This window comes from Nanorana parkeri, unplaced genomic scaffold (genome assembly GCF_000935625.1).
Source record: "Nanorana parkeri isolate BGI_ZX_2015 unplaced genomic scaffold, ASM93562v1 scaffold931, whole genome shotgun sequence".
Taxonomy (NCBI): Eukaryota; Metazoa; Chordata; class Amphibia; order Anura; family Dicroglossidae; genus Nanorana; species Nanorana parkeri.
In genome coordinates, this window is record NW_017307199.1 from 597,829 (window position 1) to 611,667 (window position 13,839).

Here is a 13,839-nt window from a genome sequence, read left to right on the forward strand (position 1 = left end):
GTTTTCGGGCTTCAAGGTCAATTGGGATAAATCAGTCCTTTTTCCCCTAGATGAGGCTACGGTGGCGAATATCCATCCTGTATCCAAGCTAAAGGTGGTAAAGGACTTTAAATATTTAGGGGTTAAGGTTCAATTGCCCCTCTCCTCTTATATTACTAATAATTTGGCCCCGACTATTGACTCTCTTCAATTGAAAACTAAACAGTGGATGGACCTACCGCTTGACCTTATGGGGAGAGTCAATATCATTAAGATGAACTTTCTCCCTAAGCTACTGTATATCCTAGCGAATGCCCCCTTGCTATGTCCCAAAAAGCTACTTCCGTCAAATTGACTCAATTTGCACGGGGTTCCTGTGGGGGGGGTCACACTCCTAGGGGGGCCCTGGAGGTACTGCAGCTCCCTCGCACCATGGTGGGCCTGGCATTTCCTAATTTTCAAATGTACTATTTGGCATCCCAGTTAGTGGGGGTCAAGTGGTGGTCCATGACTGGCTGGTCCCCCAAGCTGGAAACGCATGTACAGCAACTGAAGCAGCCATACTAACTTCCTTTGAATCCCTTCAAAATGTAGTTTATAGAGGGAATAATCATACCCAAAAGCAGCAAGGGAGATGATTTCTGTAACTGTCCGGATCCTACGATATGTTATTAATAGCTTATCATTACCTCAATGGTCCCACTCTCCCTTCTCCCCCTTGTGGAGTAATCCTGCCCTCCCAGAGCTGCAACGTCTACAATCAGCCGCCTTCTGGTCCTCAAAAGGCATTAAATCCTTGTCTCACTTGTTTAGAAATGGGGTGATGCTTACCTTCCCACAGCTTAGGGAGGAGCTGAGACTACCCCCTTCTGATTTTTTGGCCTACTTTCAGCTGCTGCATGCGATACGTACCCAATTTGGTTCAACTACTTTTACACCAGCCCAGTCACCCCTGGAGGGAATGCTGCGAGAGGAAGGTTCGTCAAAATTGATCTCCACATACTATGCGGAACTCATGTCCTCCAGAGCCGGTAGCTTAGACGACCGCAAACAGAAGTGGCGGTCGCTACTCCCGGACCTGGTGGAAAATGATTGGGGTGACTTTGAGAGCAGCTACATGTCATCTGTAATAGCGTCTAGGGACAAACTGATCCAAATGAAGTTCTTCTACCAGGTTTACTACACTCCCGCCCGGATGCATAGACTCGGCCTACGCCCGACTTCGCGTTGTTTTAAGCGCTGCGGGCGAGAGGCCGACTTCTTGCACTGTTTCTGGGAATGCCCCGTCATAAGAGCCTTTTGGTCGGAAATCACTTCCTTCATGGAGGTCAACCTCGGCTTCCCCAACATTTGCAACCCCTCATTCTGCCTCCTGGGTCTCTTTGGGGAGCTAGCACTGGCCTCCCGTTCTCAGACACTTATCCGCCTCCTGTTATTTTATGCCAGGAAAACCATTCTCCTGGTCTGGGGTAGCCAGACGGCCCCCACCCTGGGCGAATGGAAAAGACTGATCAATCAAGCACTCCCCATTTATAAACTAACATACGAGCAGAGAGGTAACCCGACACGCTTTGGCCGCATATGGGACCCATGGCTGGCCTCCTCAAACACAAATTTGGAAACGGGGTAGTACTACTAACTTTTGGCCCTGAGTCCCCCAGTCCTGGACCTATGAGTCCTAGGTGATACTCTTGGTCGGCTGATATATGTGGCTGAGTTGGTTTCTCAATGTTCTGTGATACCTATCTTAAAGCTTTATCACCATGTCTTGAACCTTGAATATTGCATCCACAGCTTGTGTAACCTCGTGACAAACATAGAGAGTGTACTGATGTGTAAATGCCTGGGTTATGTTGACCCAATTGTTGTTTGTTGATGGTGTTGTTGTTATCATTGTTGTGTCTCTGACACTTGCAAAAATCAATAAAAATTATCTTTAAAAAAAACCCTCCAGATTTTTTAACATAAACCAATACTGTAATGTGTGCCTTACTGTAATCCATGGTAGTTTCCCTTCTCTTTGCTGCTCTTCCTTTTAAATCCTCATGTCTTCTCATGCTTGGGGAGAACTTCCCTTTTCAGCTGAGTGCCTCTTCCTGTAGTGCTGGCTCAGGTTTCAAACGTACACACAGACACCATGTATCCATTCCAGAGACAAGGCAGTCTGCTGCAAAACAGAAGTTCTGCCCAGCATGAGAACAGATACAGATTTAAAAGGAAGAGCAGCAAAGAGAAGGGAAACAACCATGGATTACAGTAAGGCACACATTACAGTATTTTATGTTAAAAAAATCTGAGGATTTAATGCCACTTTAAGTTTGTCCCTAACGCTAACCAGGAGTGGAGTCCAATTTAAATCACACTAGTCTGCAACCTTTGCAGAGATACGGATACCCAAATAAGTAGGTTTAGTAGACCATCGGAGCGCAAGTTCTGGGATTTACCCCCAATTCACTCAAAACCCAGAAAAGGCCAGCCAATGATCCAAGACCCCCAAGAATCTCCTGGTGATAAGGACCAGGGCCACTCGGCATCAAAATGAGGTCATCTGCATACAGAGCCAGTTCTCCCAAGCCCCAACCCGAATTCCAGTGATATTTGACGAGGATCAGGAAGCAACAGCCAGAGGTTCCATCACTAGGGCAGTAAACATCGGAGAGAGGGGGCACATTGCGCAATCTATTGGCCAAAACTTTAGTCTGAACCTTCAAATCGTAGTTTAGCAGTGAAATTGGCCTCTAAGAGGAGCGCAAGATGTGGGATCCTTACTAGGCTTAAGGAAAAGGGCAATGTATGCTTCATACATGGAGCCAGCCGATTTATGTTTTCAGCAAAACAATAATCAAGTGCTTAAACTTAGGAGCCATAACTGAAGCATAAGATTTGTACCACTCCCCAGGTATGTCATCAGGCCCAGTAGCCTTATTGGGTGGACAAGACCAAATGGCAGGCTCAATTTCTTCAACCGTGACTGCAGAGTCCAGAAACGAAACGTCCTCCATCTGCAAACGGGTAAAGAAAGGGAACCCAAAAGGGTGCACAACTCTGTTAGGTCAAATGTTGGTAATGTATAGGTTGCAATAATAAGCCTGAAACTCCTTCAATATCTCGGTAGCGTCAAAGGTTAGTATGAACCTCTAGCACGAATATAAGGGACAATAGTGACCGAGTGATGCTCAGCTGTTAAATTCGCCAGGTGTTTACTATTTTTATCCCCATATACAGACAACGGTCAAATGCTCTGCGAGTGTCTAGTAATGCTGCATAGGAGGGTTCATCAGGCAACTCCGTATGAGCAGAAGCTGCAAGATGTTCGGCCTCTTCCAACTGTTCAGTCAGGGCCGTGTGAGCCACCCTAGCAGCTTTAATGGCTGAAATATATTCCCCTCGTAACGTAGCCTTCAAGGCATCCCACACTATGGGAGGGGTAGTAGTGTTCATTTGATGACCAATAGGGCTCTAGCATACTAACTATGCAAGTAGACACCAAGGGGTCCAAAATCCACTTAGGAGCCAGTCTCCAACCACACGCCACACAGCCATCACCAATCTCCAGTGTTTGTTCCAGGAGAGAATGATCAGAAAGGCCTGAGGGCAAGTAAGAAACATTGTGAACAGAGGCCAAGGCACAGTCATTGCAAAAGGCCAAATCAAGATGGGAACTAGATTTAAGGGTAGTAGAGAGATTTTAAAAAACACTGCGACCCAGGGATGCTTCCAGCACCATATTTCAGTTAAATTTAGAGCCAAGGCCCAGTTTGATAGGTCAGGAGTAAATGCATGGGTAGGATTAAACATATCCAAAGATGGATCCAAAATAGCATTAAAGTCTCCCAAAAGGAAAAGTTTGGAAGTGGGGAAAAAGGAGTTATTTTAGTATAAAGTGAGTATAGAATGTGAGGGGTAAAGGCAGGGAGGACATAAATATTGACGAAAGCAAAGAACTGCCCTGATCTCCAGGACAACCACATATTCCCCCCCAGGATCACTAATAATGTGCAAATCCAGAAATTCAATTAGTAAAACTGCTACGCCCCTAGCAGAATTAGAGTAGGAGGCATGGTATGTCTGTAGAGCAAGGATTTTATTACCCATCAGATGAGTTTCCTGTAAAAACAAAATGAGGTTTGTGAAACTGTATAAATTTGAACATTAGGGATCTCTTAAATTTGTCATTAATAAAATAAATAATTTATTAAAAAAAAGAGAAAATTTGTCATTAAGTCCTCTGACATTCCAAGACAATAATTATAATTTGGGACAACATCATGGAAGTAGTAAGCCAGGAACAGACCGGACTCCACGCTACCCATCCAAGTAACACCTGGGCGAGCAGTAGCTGTGCAATAGGGCATTCCGGGCAAAAACATGCTGACAAAAACAAATAGTCCCTACCATCCTAGCGGACCCCAACAAAACTAGCTAGTGGTTTTATACCCTCAACAGTAAGGACACTAAGAAAAAAAATACATACATTGGCATTCATCCGAGTGCCAGGTCCTTAGTTCTAACAGAGCAGGTCTACGGCAACCAGTACTGAGGTATGTGAGGCCAATTGTCTCTAAAGGCTTTCCCCTGAATGGGGTGTATGTCAATTTTAAGGTCTCCCTTTAACAATGTCCGAACCTCCCTATACTACTGGCCAGTAGTGGTGTCCTAAGCTAGCCGCCGTTGGGGCCCTTAGTGTAGTGCAGATATGAACAACAAACAGGTTGTCAACGTGGCCAAAGGCCTCTCACCAATCCTCAGGTCAGTTGGAAAGATATGAAGACTGCTGGCAGGAACTGGGTCGGTCTCTCTCGCTCTCTCTCTCGCGCTCTCTCTCTCTCTCTCTCTCTCGCTCAGGTGACATAGAGGGAAGTCATCTGGGTCCCCGACAAAAGGTCCTCACCCATCCAGGATGTTTGCAGTCCTCTCAATTGGCTCCGTCTGGCTCCCTCTCTCTCTGCTGGGCTGGCTGGGTCACTCCGGCGGCTGGTTCAGCCATGCGACTAGGCCTCGGTTCAGGCGCTCGAACACAGTCTCTCTGGTTCAGCAGATGAACATCCGTCCTTCAGAGCGCTGCTGTACAGATTCTGTGTGTCCAAATCTGTCAGTGGGAATCACACAGCTCTGCTGCATGCAGTCCTAATTCACACAGTGCCGCACTCAGGCCTGTCTCCTCCAGATCCCCCAGTCAGACTGGGCACGCTCAGTCACTTCAGTACATAGCCCTCCTCCCTCTCGCACAGCATCCTGGGAGTGGTAGTTCACGAGCTCTATTAACAATCCCCAGTGTCAGCTCTGCACTGCAATCCCCACAAATCTCTCCTTCAGATCACACACAGGGCCAAGTTAACTCCTTACAGTTAGGAACAAGAATCACTGTGATAGCACATATATGTACATTATATAGGGGCTACATAGGTATAAGGGGTATAATATTGCGTCCACTATAAAGTGGAAATGTAATGGGAATACATGAAGAAAAGGTGGGGACGACAAAACAAACGAGGATAGTACTGGTCCTTTGAGGATATGATCAGGCATCCTTTTAGTAGGTATATGTGTCATTGAAGGCCAATTGGTCCCGTTGCTAGTTACTAACACAATATACATATGTAAATCAGTTAATATAAGTCTCCCACTGCACAATGTATGCCCTAAAAAGTATCTTTACTTAGGGTACCTTTTTGGTGACAGCTTTCAATTGTCACAAAATGTTATATGCTGACATTAGATCGGTTTTCCGTCCCGCTGATTGGACGGAGAAACTGACATGTCCTATTTGGGCGTGCCTTCTAGAGGCTATTCAGAGCTTGGACGAGCCGCCCGGAGGGCTGCTCCCTTAGGCTAAGGGCGGGGAATCTCTGTGGACGTCTTGGGTGCCCTGCCGGACACATCCTCAGCTGGTGTGGATTGAGATGATGATGTCCTGGCATCCTTGCCGATAGGCTGATGGCTGCTATATAGTGCTTATGAAATGGAGGAGGCCAGAATCTGATTAATGGGGTGTGTCCCCGGAAATGCGTCATCACAGGCTATACTTGCTGGCACACAGGAACGGCTGTGCAGCTGTCGCTTGCATCTTGGTCCATGTATTTTCATACAAAGCTCTATTTCTGTTTATCCTTGTGAGTATCATTCTCCAATTGTTTTTAATCTTAAAGGAGAACTATAGGGTTAAGGCTTTTCCCCATAGTTTTCCTTAGGGTAACTGGAGGACACAAACTAGCGTCCTCCCGTCAACCTTGTCTCAGTATACCGTGAGCTGTAGCTCGCGGTATACTGAGACGCCGCAGTATACCGCAAGCTGCTGCTCGCAGTATACTGAGACGCCGCAGCTGAAACGGATCCCGACAATTGTGCCGGGATCCACCCAGCTGTGTGACTGACAGTTGGCTCTGCCTATCTAGAGGCAGAGCCAGCTGTACCCTCCCCCGTCCGTTCTGCCAGTCAGCGCTGGCGGAGGGGGGAATCCAGCCCCTCCCCTGTAACGGCAGAGAGCCGTGACAGGATCTAGAGGTGAGCGAACGCCGGTATGTGTTCGCACACCTCCCGATCTACTGAGCCGACCTGTGACAGTCTCATTGTCACAGGTCGGCTAGAACTATGAGGTGATTGAAACCTGCAGAACTTTTACTATATTCGTATATATTTAAATCCTTTTTGTCATTTTTCTTCTAGGGGAGTGGTCCTCTTTGGCACTTTTTTTTTATTTTTTTATATATGTTTTATTGTATTGTCTGAAGATGAATTACTGTCGTTCTTTTTTCTGGCTGCAAAACTTTCTTTGGCAAAGGCCTGGAAATCTCAGGCAGTTATGTTCAGACAGGTTGTTTTTAAATTGTCATGGATAATGGTGCATGAGAGGCTGAGTAGCATCCTCAGGGATACTCGTGGTAAATTTCAAAAGGTATGGGACCCATGGTTGCAATACCTGCACATTTCGGAGACCATTTAAGACCACTTAGTGTTTGTGTTGCAGTACCAACTTTTATCCCCCTTGTCCTAGATGCCTCTCTATCATTATGTAATGTCAGTTTTTGTCTTTGTCCCAGCCAGTAGGAACACATCAGGCCCGCTCAATACCATAAGTGGCAGAGGTCTCGGTGAGGCCCAGCAGATCCTTGAAGAAAGGTGGGGTGGTCGCCTTCCGGCAGGCCCAAAACTCGAACATTGCAGCGGAGACGATTTTCGGCATCCTCAGAATGGGCAGAAAGCAGCCAGACTAGTGAGCACAGAGAATCTGTCAGCCGCGCAGAGGAATCTTCCACCGATGAGACGCGGGACTCCTCTTAGATGAGCCTGTTTTATCCAAGTCACAGCAGATAAGGCAACATTCCTCTGCAAGATGGTCAATACGCACCAACAGCAATGTTTTGTTGCTCTGTTCAATAGCCAAAATGAGAGCTGTACTGTCCATCAGAGGTGGTTCAGTAGGAGGCTGAGCAGGAGCCACAACAGGTTGGTCGGCCATGTTCCAATTCCTCCAGCAGGGAGTGTACCTGTAGGGTACTTACCAGAAAGCCATCCTGGGTTCATGCATGCACTCTGCAGCGTTTTCCTGTCTTTAGACTTAAGGGCAAATATGCTCTTCATAATGGGCATGTGTGTATTTGATTCTATGCACGCAAACGTTCACTCGCTATGCATGCTGTTATGCATGCACGCATGTTCAGTGACGTCTGATCCACTATAAAGTCGGTGTGAGTCCTGAATCCATTGCTGACTGGTCTCAGCTGTATCCTGTCTCCTGATCCTGCTGCTTGGCTTTCTTGTGTTCTGACCCGGCTACATCCCTGACTCTGTTTCTGATTACCAACTTGGCGCTTCAACCTGGCAACTGGCTTCCTTGTGCTCGATCCTGGCTTGTGACCCCGAATATCAACTTGGCACCTTATCTTTGCAAGTATTCCACTGTGTATGACCCTTGCCTGTGACCTCGACTACGTTCCTGATTCATCTGTGGGATCCACTAGGCTTTCCTGCTTGGACTTTGTGCTGTGTCAACAAGTCAGCTCCAGCCCATTACTCCACGCTTCTGCCCAGCCCGTGGCCCAGTCCCTGCCATTAACGTTCTGAGATCCACACACAAATTCAGAAGCCGTTTTACCAATACATCGGCACTCGTGCGTCCCTGTGTCCCCACTCCTCCTGTCATCATCTCCAGGGAAGTTGGACTAGTGGTCCAAGGGTAGCCCTCTGGTCAGCTCAGTCTCCACCCAGGTACATGACAGTAGTCGAGAGGCCAAGATGGCGTCCGTCCCAATGGTCGCAGGGCCCTACTTCTTCTTTCCAGGCTGTGAGTCGAAGAACAAGATTTGGAGGGCATAATGGAGAGCACCGGGAGAGGAGGAGGTAAGTTCCAAAGAATGATGGATGCAAAAGGGCCGCAAGATGGGAAGAAGGATGTAGTAAGAGTGCAGGCTAGCTGAGCTTGGCTCGGCCTCTCTACATCCCGGCCACACCCCCTTAGATTTGTTTCTAAATGGCCCGGCCACCAGTCTGTCCTTGCGGAAACCCTACCAGTAGAGCTGTGCCGTTTGATAGGCTGACGTGGTTGGGACCATTGCAATGTAATCAAATTCCTGCTGTCAGTCAAGAGGGTGACCTACAAAAGAAGGCACTACAAATTGTCTTAAATAGATCCTGTCGCGTCTCTAGATGTTTTAAGTCAGAAAGTCAGTGAAATCTAAGACGTATACTCCCCCCTTCAGTGGCATGTTTCTCATGCCTTCACTCGTTCCAGCAATGCAGCCTCAGAAAGCCACTTAGGCATCTACACTCCTGGAGGTGTGAAATTACAATGTTCTCTGTCACACACTGGTTTCTTCCTCTAACCCCTTTTGTTAATGTTAAGTTAAAGGAAGCACACACGCAGGAACACAGTCCTGAAAGTGTGAAATGCTGAAAATGCTTTCATCTGCCTGCATCTCTGGAATGGGGGAGAGTAAGGAAAAACAAGCTGCCAGAGAAGAGAGTATATGCTTTCTTCTACACTAAGGATCTGCTGGCTAAAACCATTTAGAGACCTGACAGGGTCTCTTTAAAGTGTATGTCAAGCCAAAAAAAATTTTCCCCAGTCATCTTCCAGGACAGCCTATGAGAGTGTGAGACTCCTCCCCCCAACAGGTAACACATCACCATTCCAGAATAAATGGACCACTGCCACAATCCCCCTTCAGTTATTTTGTTTCCTCCATCCGGAGGGGATTCATTACCATATAGAGCTTTCAGGGGCTGTACCTAGTGGTGCAGCGCTGGTGAGCAATGGCCCCAGTACCTCTCCTAAAGGCTGCTACGCTACAGGGAATGCCCCGGCTACGCTGCCCTCTCAGTATTTGGCAAGAGCCAGTACTGGGAACTGCGTGTCTCCCCTGGTGTGACTGCCATGGTGCCTCCTGGCTAGCCAAGCAGTTTCAGTCTATTTCATCATGCCAGTACTGGGGTCGGAAATCTCAATGTTCCTGGCAGTCCAGTGGGCTCAGTTTCTTCAGAAACCACTCCAAAATTTTATTTTGAGGGTTTGGGACCGAGCGCAAAGTACCCTAGACAAGAAGAGAATTCTATGAAATCTTTGGTCTTTTCCCCATGTCCCAGAAGCTTACAACAGATGCCAGCACCTGGGGATGGGGGTGTACATCTGGAAGACCATTTTGTTCAAGGTCAGTGGACAAAAATGAAAGCCAAGGCTTCAACAAATTGGAGAGAACTCAAAGCAGTACTAAATGTCCTTTTATTTCCAGGAACTGCTGAAGAGCCATTACATTCTGTCTTACAATATAGCGACAGCGGCCTCCATAAACAGACGAGGAGGTGCCAGGAGTCCTTCACTACCGGTGTTGGCGAAGGACATTTTTCTTTGGGGGGAGGAAAAGAATCTAGTTTCAATCTCGGCAACTTATCTCAGGGGCTCCCTGAACAGTATTGCAGACGTTCTAAGTTGCTAACAGGTGCTACAAGAAGCATGGAGGTTAAATCAAGAGGTTTACAACCTTCTAATAGAGCAATGGGGAACACCAGAGCTAGATTTGTTTGCTTCAGAAATGAATGCCAACGTAGCAAATGTATTTTGCTCTGAACCCTTTGGACAGGGTATTGCCCTATCAAACCCCTGGAACGGCAACCTTTGTTACACATTTCCTCCCGTTTACCAAAGTCATATAGAAATTTCTGCTAGAAGAGACAGATTTGATTCTAATTGCCCCTTATTGGCCAAAGAGGGCATAGTTCACACTTCTATCCTTAACAGTGTTCCCACCCTGGTTCCTCCCAGAAAGAGAGGACCTCTTGTCCCAGGGGCCAGTCTTGCATCCAGGAGTTTTGGACTTGAAACTGGAAGCCTGGTATCTGAAGACCTACTAAGGTCTAGAAGTTTATCAAAAAGGGTAATTCAGACCCTGCTTAGTAGTCGCCAACCCGTGACTAGAGCCATATATGGGAAAGTGTCATGGATCGGGGCACACAGGTATGAATTGGAGTCAGGTATGTGGACCCTTACTACTACACTGGCAGGGACACTTAGACAAAAGTGGTACTCTTGTACCAGTCTGGCAGCTTTAGGCGTTGGTCGACCACTCCTGCTGTTTCTTAAGCAGCTTCTCAGTCATCAATGCAGTCGGCTTGTGGCCAATCCTGTGGATCCTCCCTCTTCCTGTCTCCATTTAAATCCAGGACAGCGAACGACGCAGCCCGAGCAAAGCTTTCCCAAACTAGATGCCGAGCCCCCCATTTGTGATTGAACCAGAATTCCTGAAATTTTGCCCATGTACCGCAAACCTTTGGCTTGTCCTTGGATATCCCAACAGTCTACAGTCTGCCCTGTGCTTCGTTTTGTCCTTGGAAATTCCTGTCTACAGTCTGCCCTGTGCTTTGATTCATACCCTGTACCTGTTAGGTGAGTTGGGTGGACCTAGGGATTGTGACCTGGGGTCCCCCCCCCATTGCAAAAGAGATCTCAAGAAAGAAGTGGACTATGGAATATCCAAACATTGCATCCGCACTGTGTCCTGTACCCAATGGTAAGGACTTGCATATTCCAGTTCCACCGGAATCCTACTCTCTGGATGATAAAAACGATGAGGAGGATGCAGCTGATCCGGGGCCCTCGATGTCAGTGGACCCAAACTTTAGCCCACCGTATGCTTCTGCTGAACTACATCTAATTTAACAGTGAACAAAATGACCTGGTGAGGGAATTGCCTAAGAGTAAGGCAGGGCTACTCGGCTCCAGATTACAACAGTGGAACCTCTTGCAGAGTGATGTCAGGATCTCCATTTTCTGTGATCGCCCAAAAGATCTGGTTCAGTATTTCTTAGTGGCAGGTGATTTTGTTTATTGGAATGATATTGATTGACTTAATGTCATCCCTTAACATTACCCACAATCCAGATGAATGTAGATTGTTTATAGATGCATCTTAAACGAGTGTAAAAGCTGCTTTATTGCACAATGGCAATGTTGTGCCATCCGTTCCTGACGGGCATTCAGCCCACATGATTGAAACATATGAAAACATGGAACAGCTGCTGACGTGTATAAAGTATGAGGAACATCAGTGGCAGCTCTCTGGTGGTTTGAAAGTTGTTGCCCTGTTGCTTGGCCTGCAGAGTGGATAGACAAAGTACTGCCGTTTCATCTGTTAATGGGACAGTCGAGCCGGAGATTCTCATTAAGTCAAGAAAGACCAACAGTTCTGGGAGCCAGGAAAGGAACATTTTCAAAATACAGCTCTTGTTGACTCTCAGAAAATGTTGTTACCTCCATTGCATATAAAGCTGGGGATGTCAAAGAACTTTGTAAAGGCTATGGACAAAACAAAACCAGGTTTTAATATCTCTAGGAAAAGTATTCAAGACTTAGTGAAGCCAAAATCAATGAAGGCGTCTGTCGGTCCACTTCTCAGAGATGACAAGTTTGATCATCTGTTGCGCGGCAAGAAAAAGAATGTATGGAAAGCCTTCAAGTCTGTGGCAACAGAGTTTCTCGGGAACAGCAAGGCAGAGGACTATGAAAAACACGTGGAAAATTTGCTCAGGTCCTATAAAGAACTTAGTGCAAACATGTTACTGAAAATTCACTTATTTAACACGACTTCATTCATTTCGACTATTTCCCTTTGAACTGTGGGGCAGTGAGTGATGTGCATGGGGAGAGATTCCACCAGGATATGGCAGGCATGGAGAAAAGATACCAAGGGAAATGGAGTCTGTGCATGCTTGCCGATTACTGCTCTCCAAGGATGATCCTACTGCAGTTCACAAGAGAAAAGCCAAAAAGTGCCATTTAAATTCCCGAATAAAGACGGAACCTTGTCGTTTAATCTGATGTCAGAGCTCATTAGTTTTTCATGCAAAAAGCATGAAAATGTTACATGAAAAAACAATAAATGAATGTAAAGTTGTTATTGGTATCAATAAAAAGATACATTTATAATGATTGGTGTGACACCATTCTCATTGCTATATCACATTTTGCAGAAAAGTTATGGAGCATAATCGCACATCCCCCCTCGTAATTTTAAATTATTTTGATGTAATTTTGACCTGAAGCTATATCTTGGAAACTGGAGCCAATTAATACTCGGGACATAATTTCCCTTTTTATTAGTGACCCAATTCTGGTAAAAGTTAGCTATTTTCATTTCTAAGGCTTTCTCCTTGTAGACCGATGTAATCTGTCAAAAAAAAAAGCTCATTTACTTTTTCTAGTGTTCTGCGTTTTTACAACTTGCAACAAAACTCTCAGGTGTACAAAGGGGGCATTGAAATGAATGGTATTTATTGTGTTGAGTTTTGTCATGCTTCGATCAGGGACTTAGGGTACATCTCTTTTTAATGTAAAACAGGATTTCCAGCAGGAGTTCTAATATTTCCTCATTGTAGCCAAAAAATGCCTTTTCGCTTGGCATAAATGTTAATATTTGTGCACTATTACATGCAGCTCTTTTTAATAACTTCATACCCATGTGGTACGTTTGTAATGGATGCATTCTTTTCTTTTTCAGTATGCACTTCTTCCTGATCATTACAAATTCATTTTGGTAACCCTACTCATCCTGATGTCTGTGATTGAAGTTATTCGACTTTTTCTTGGATACAGTGGCAACCTGCAAGTAAAGGTGATAAAAAAAAAATTTAATTTATGTTGGCTACAAAATGGACCCACTTTTTCAAGTGTATCTATACCTAAAAAAAAAAAATAACGTATTGCAGCTTACCAGTCCTTCGATGTGGTGGCTACATTTTCTTTCTTATATTTTCACTTGGTGATTCTGCCATTAACACACTTGCTGCCCTAGAGTGGCCACACTCATTCACCCCACTGTATCAGGACAACAGAAAGAGGACAGAATTGTTATGTGTTTATATGAAGCACTGAGATCTTGAGGTATGCTGCATTAGGTTTTACTTGCTTATTAGAACTTTATATCGGAATACAGCATTGTAAAGTATGCACATAGAGGGTAACATTTGCACTACATTGCCATCTACAGCTCAAAAGACATTTAACATCAAAATGTCAGTAATATGCTCTTGTATTTCCAACAAGGATTACAGGCACCACCTCCTTTTCATAAAATGGATGGGTGGGGTTCTGTAATCCTCAGAGAGAGCTTCAAACATCTTGTAGCTCCTACCGTAAACCAAAGAAGGAAAAGGTGTTCAAATCCAAGCTATAGTGCCACACCCCTAATTTTAATTTGAAAATAGATGAAGATTCCTAGATACAGAAGAGTTTCGGACGTTGCGGTGAGTTCAAGCACCCCCCCTCTAACAACCTAACCAACTCGGGTCCCCCTTGGGGGTCTTCCCCCCCCCAGGTTCCCCAACTCCCATACTATAATGATACACGGATAACTCCGACCTTTCCCCCAC

General features: G+C 45.7%; 1 protein-coding gene across 1 annotated transcript in view; it reads left to right on the forward strand.

Annotated features, from left to right (window-relative positions):
* LOC108795091 (transmembrane protein 17A-like) overlaps positions 1-13,839 on the forward strand; it is a 63,971-nt gene that overhangs the window by 12,737 nt on the left and 37,395 nt on the right. The window contains exon 4 of the mRNA XM_018566276.1: positions 12,969-13,082. Within this exon, the coding sequence (XP_018421778.1) occupies positions 12,969-13,082 (114 nt within the window). The remainder of the gene's footprint in view (positions 1-12,968; positions 13,083-13,839) is intronic.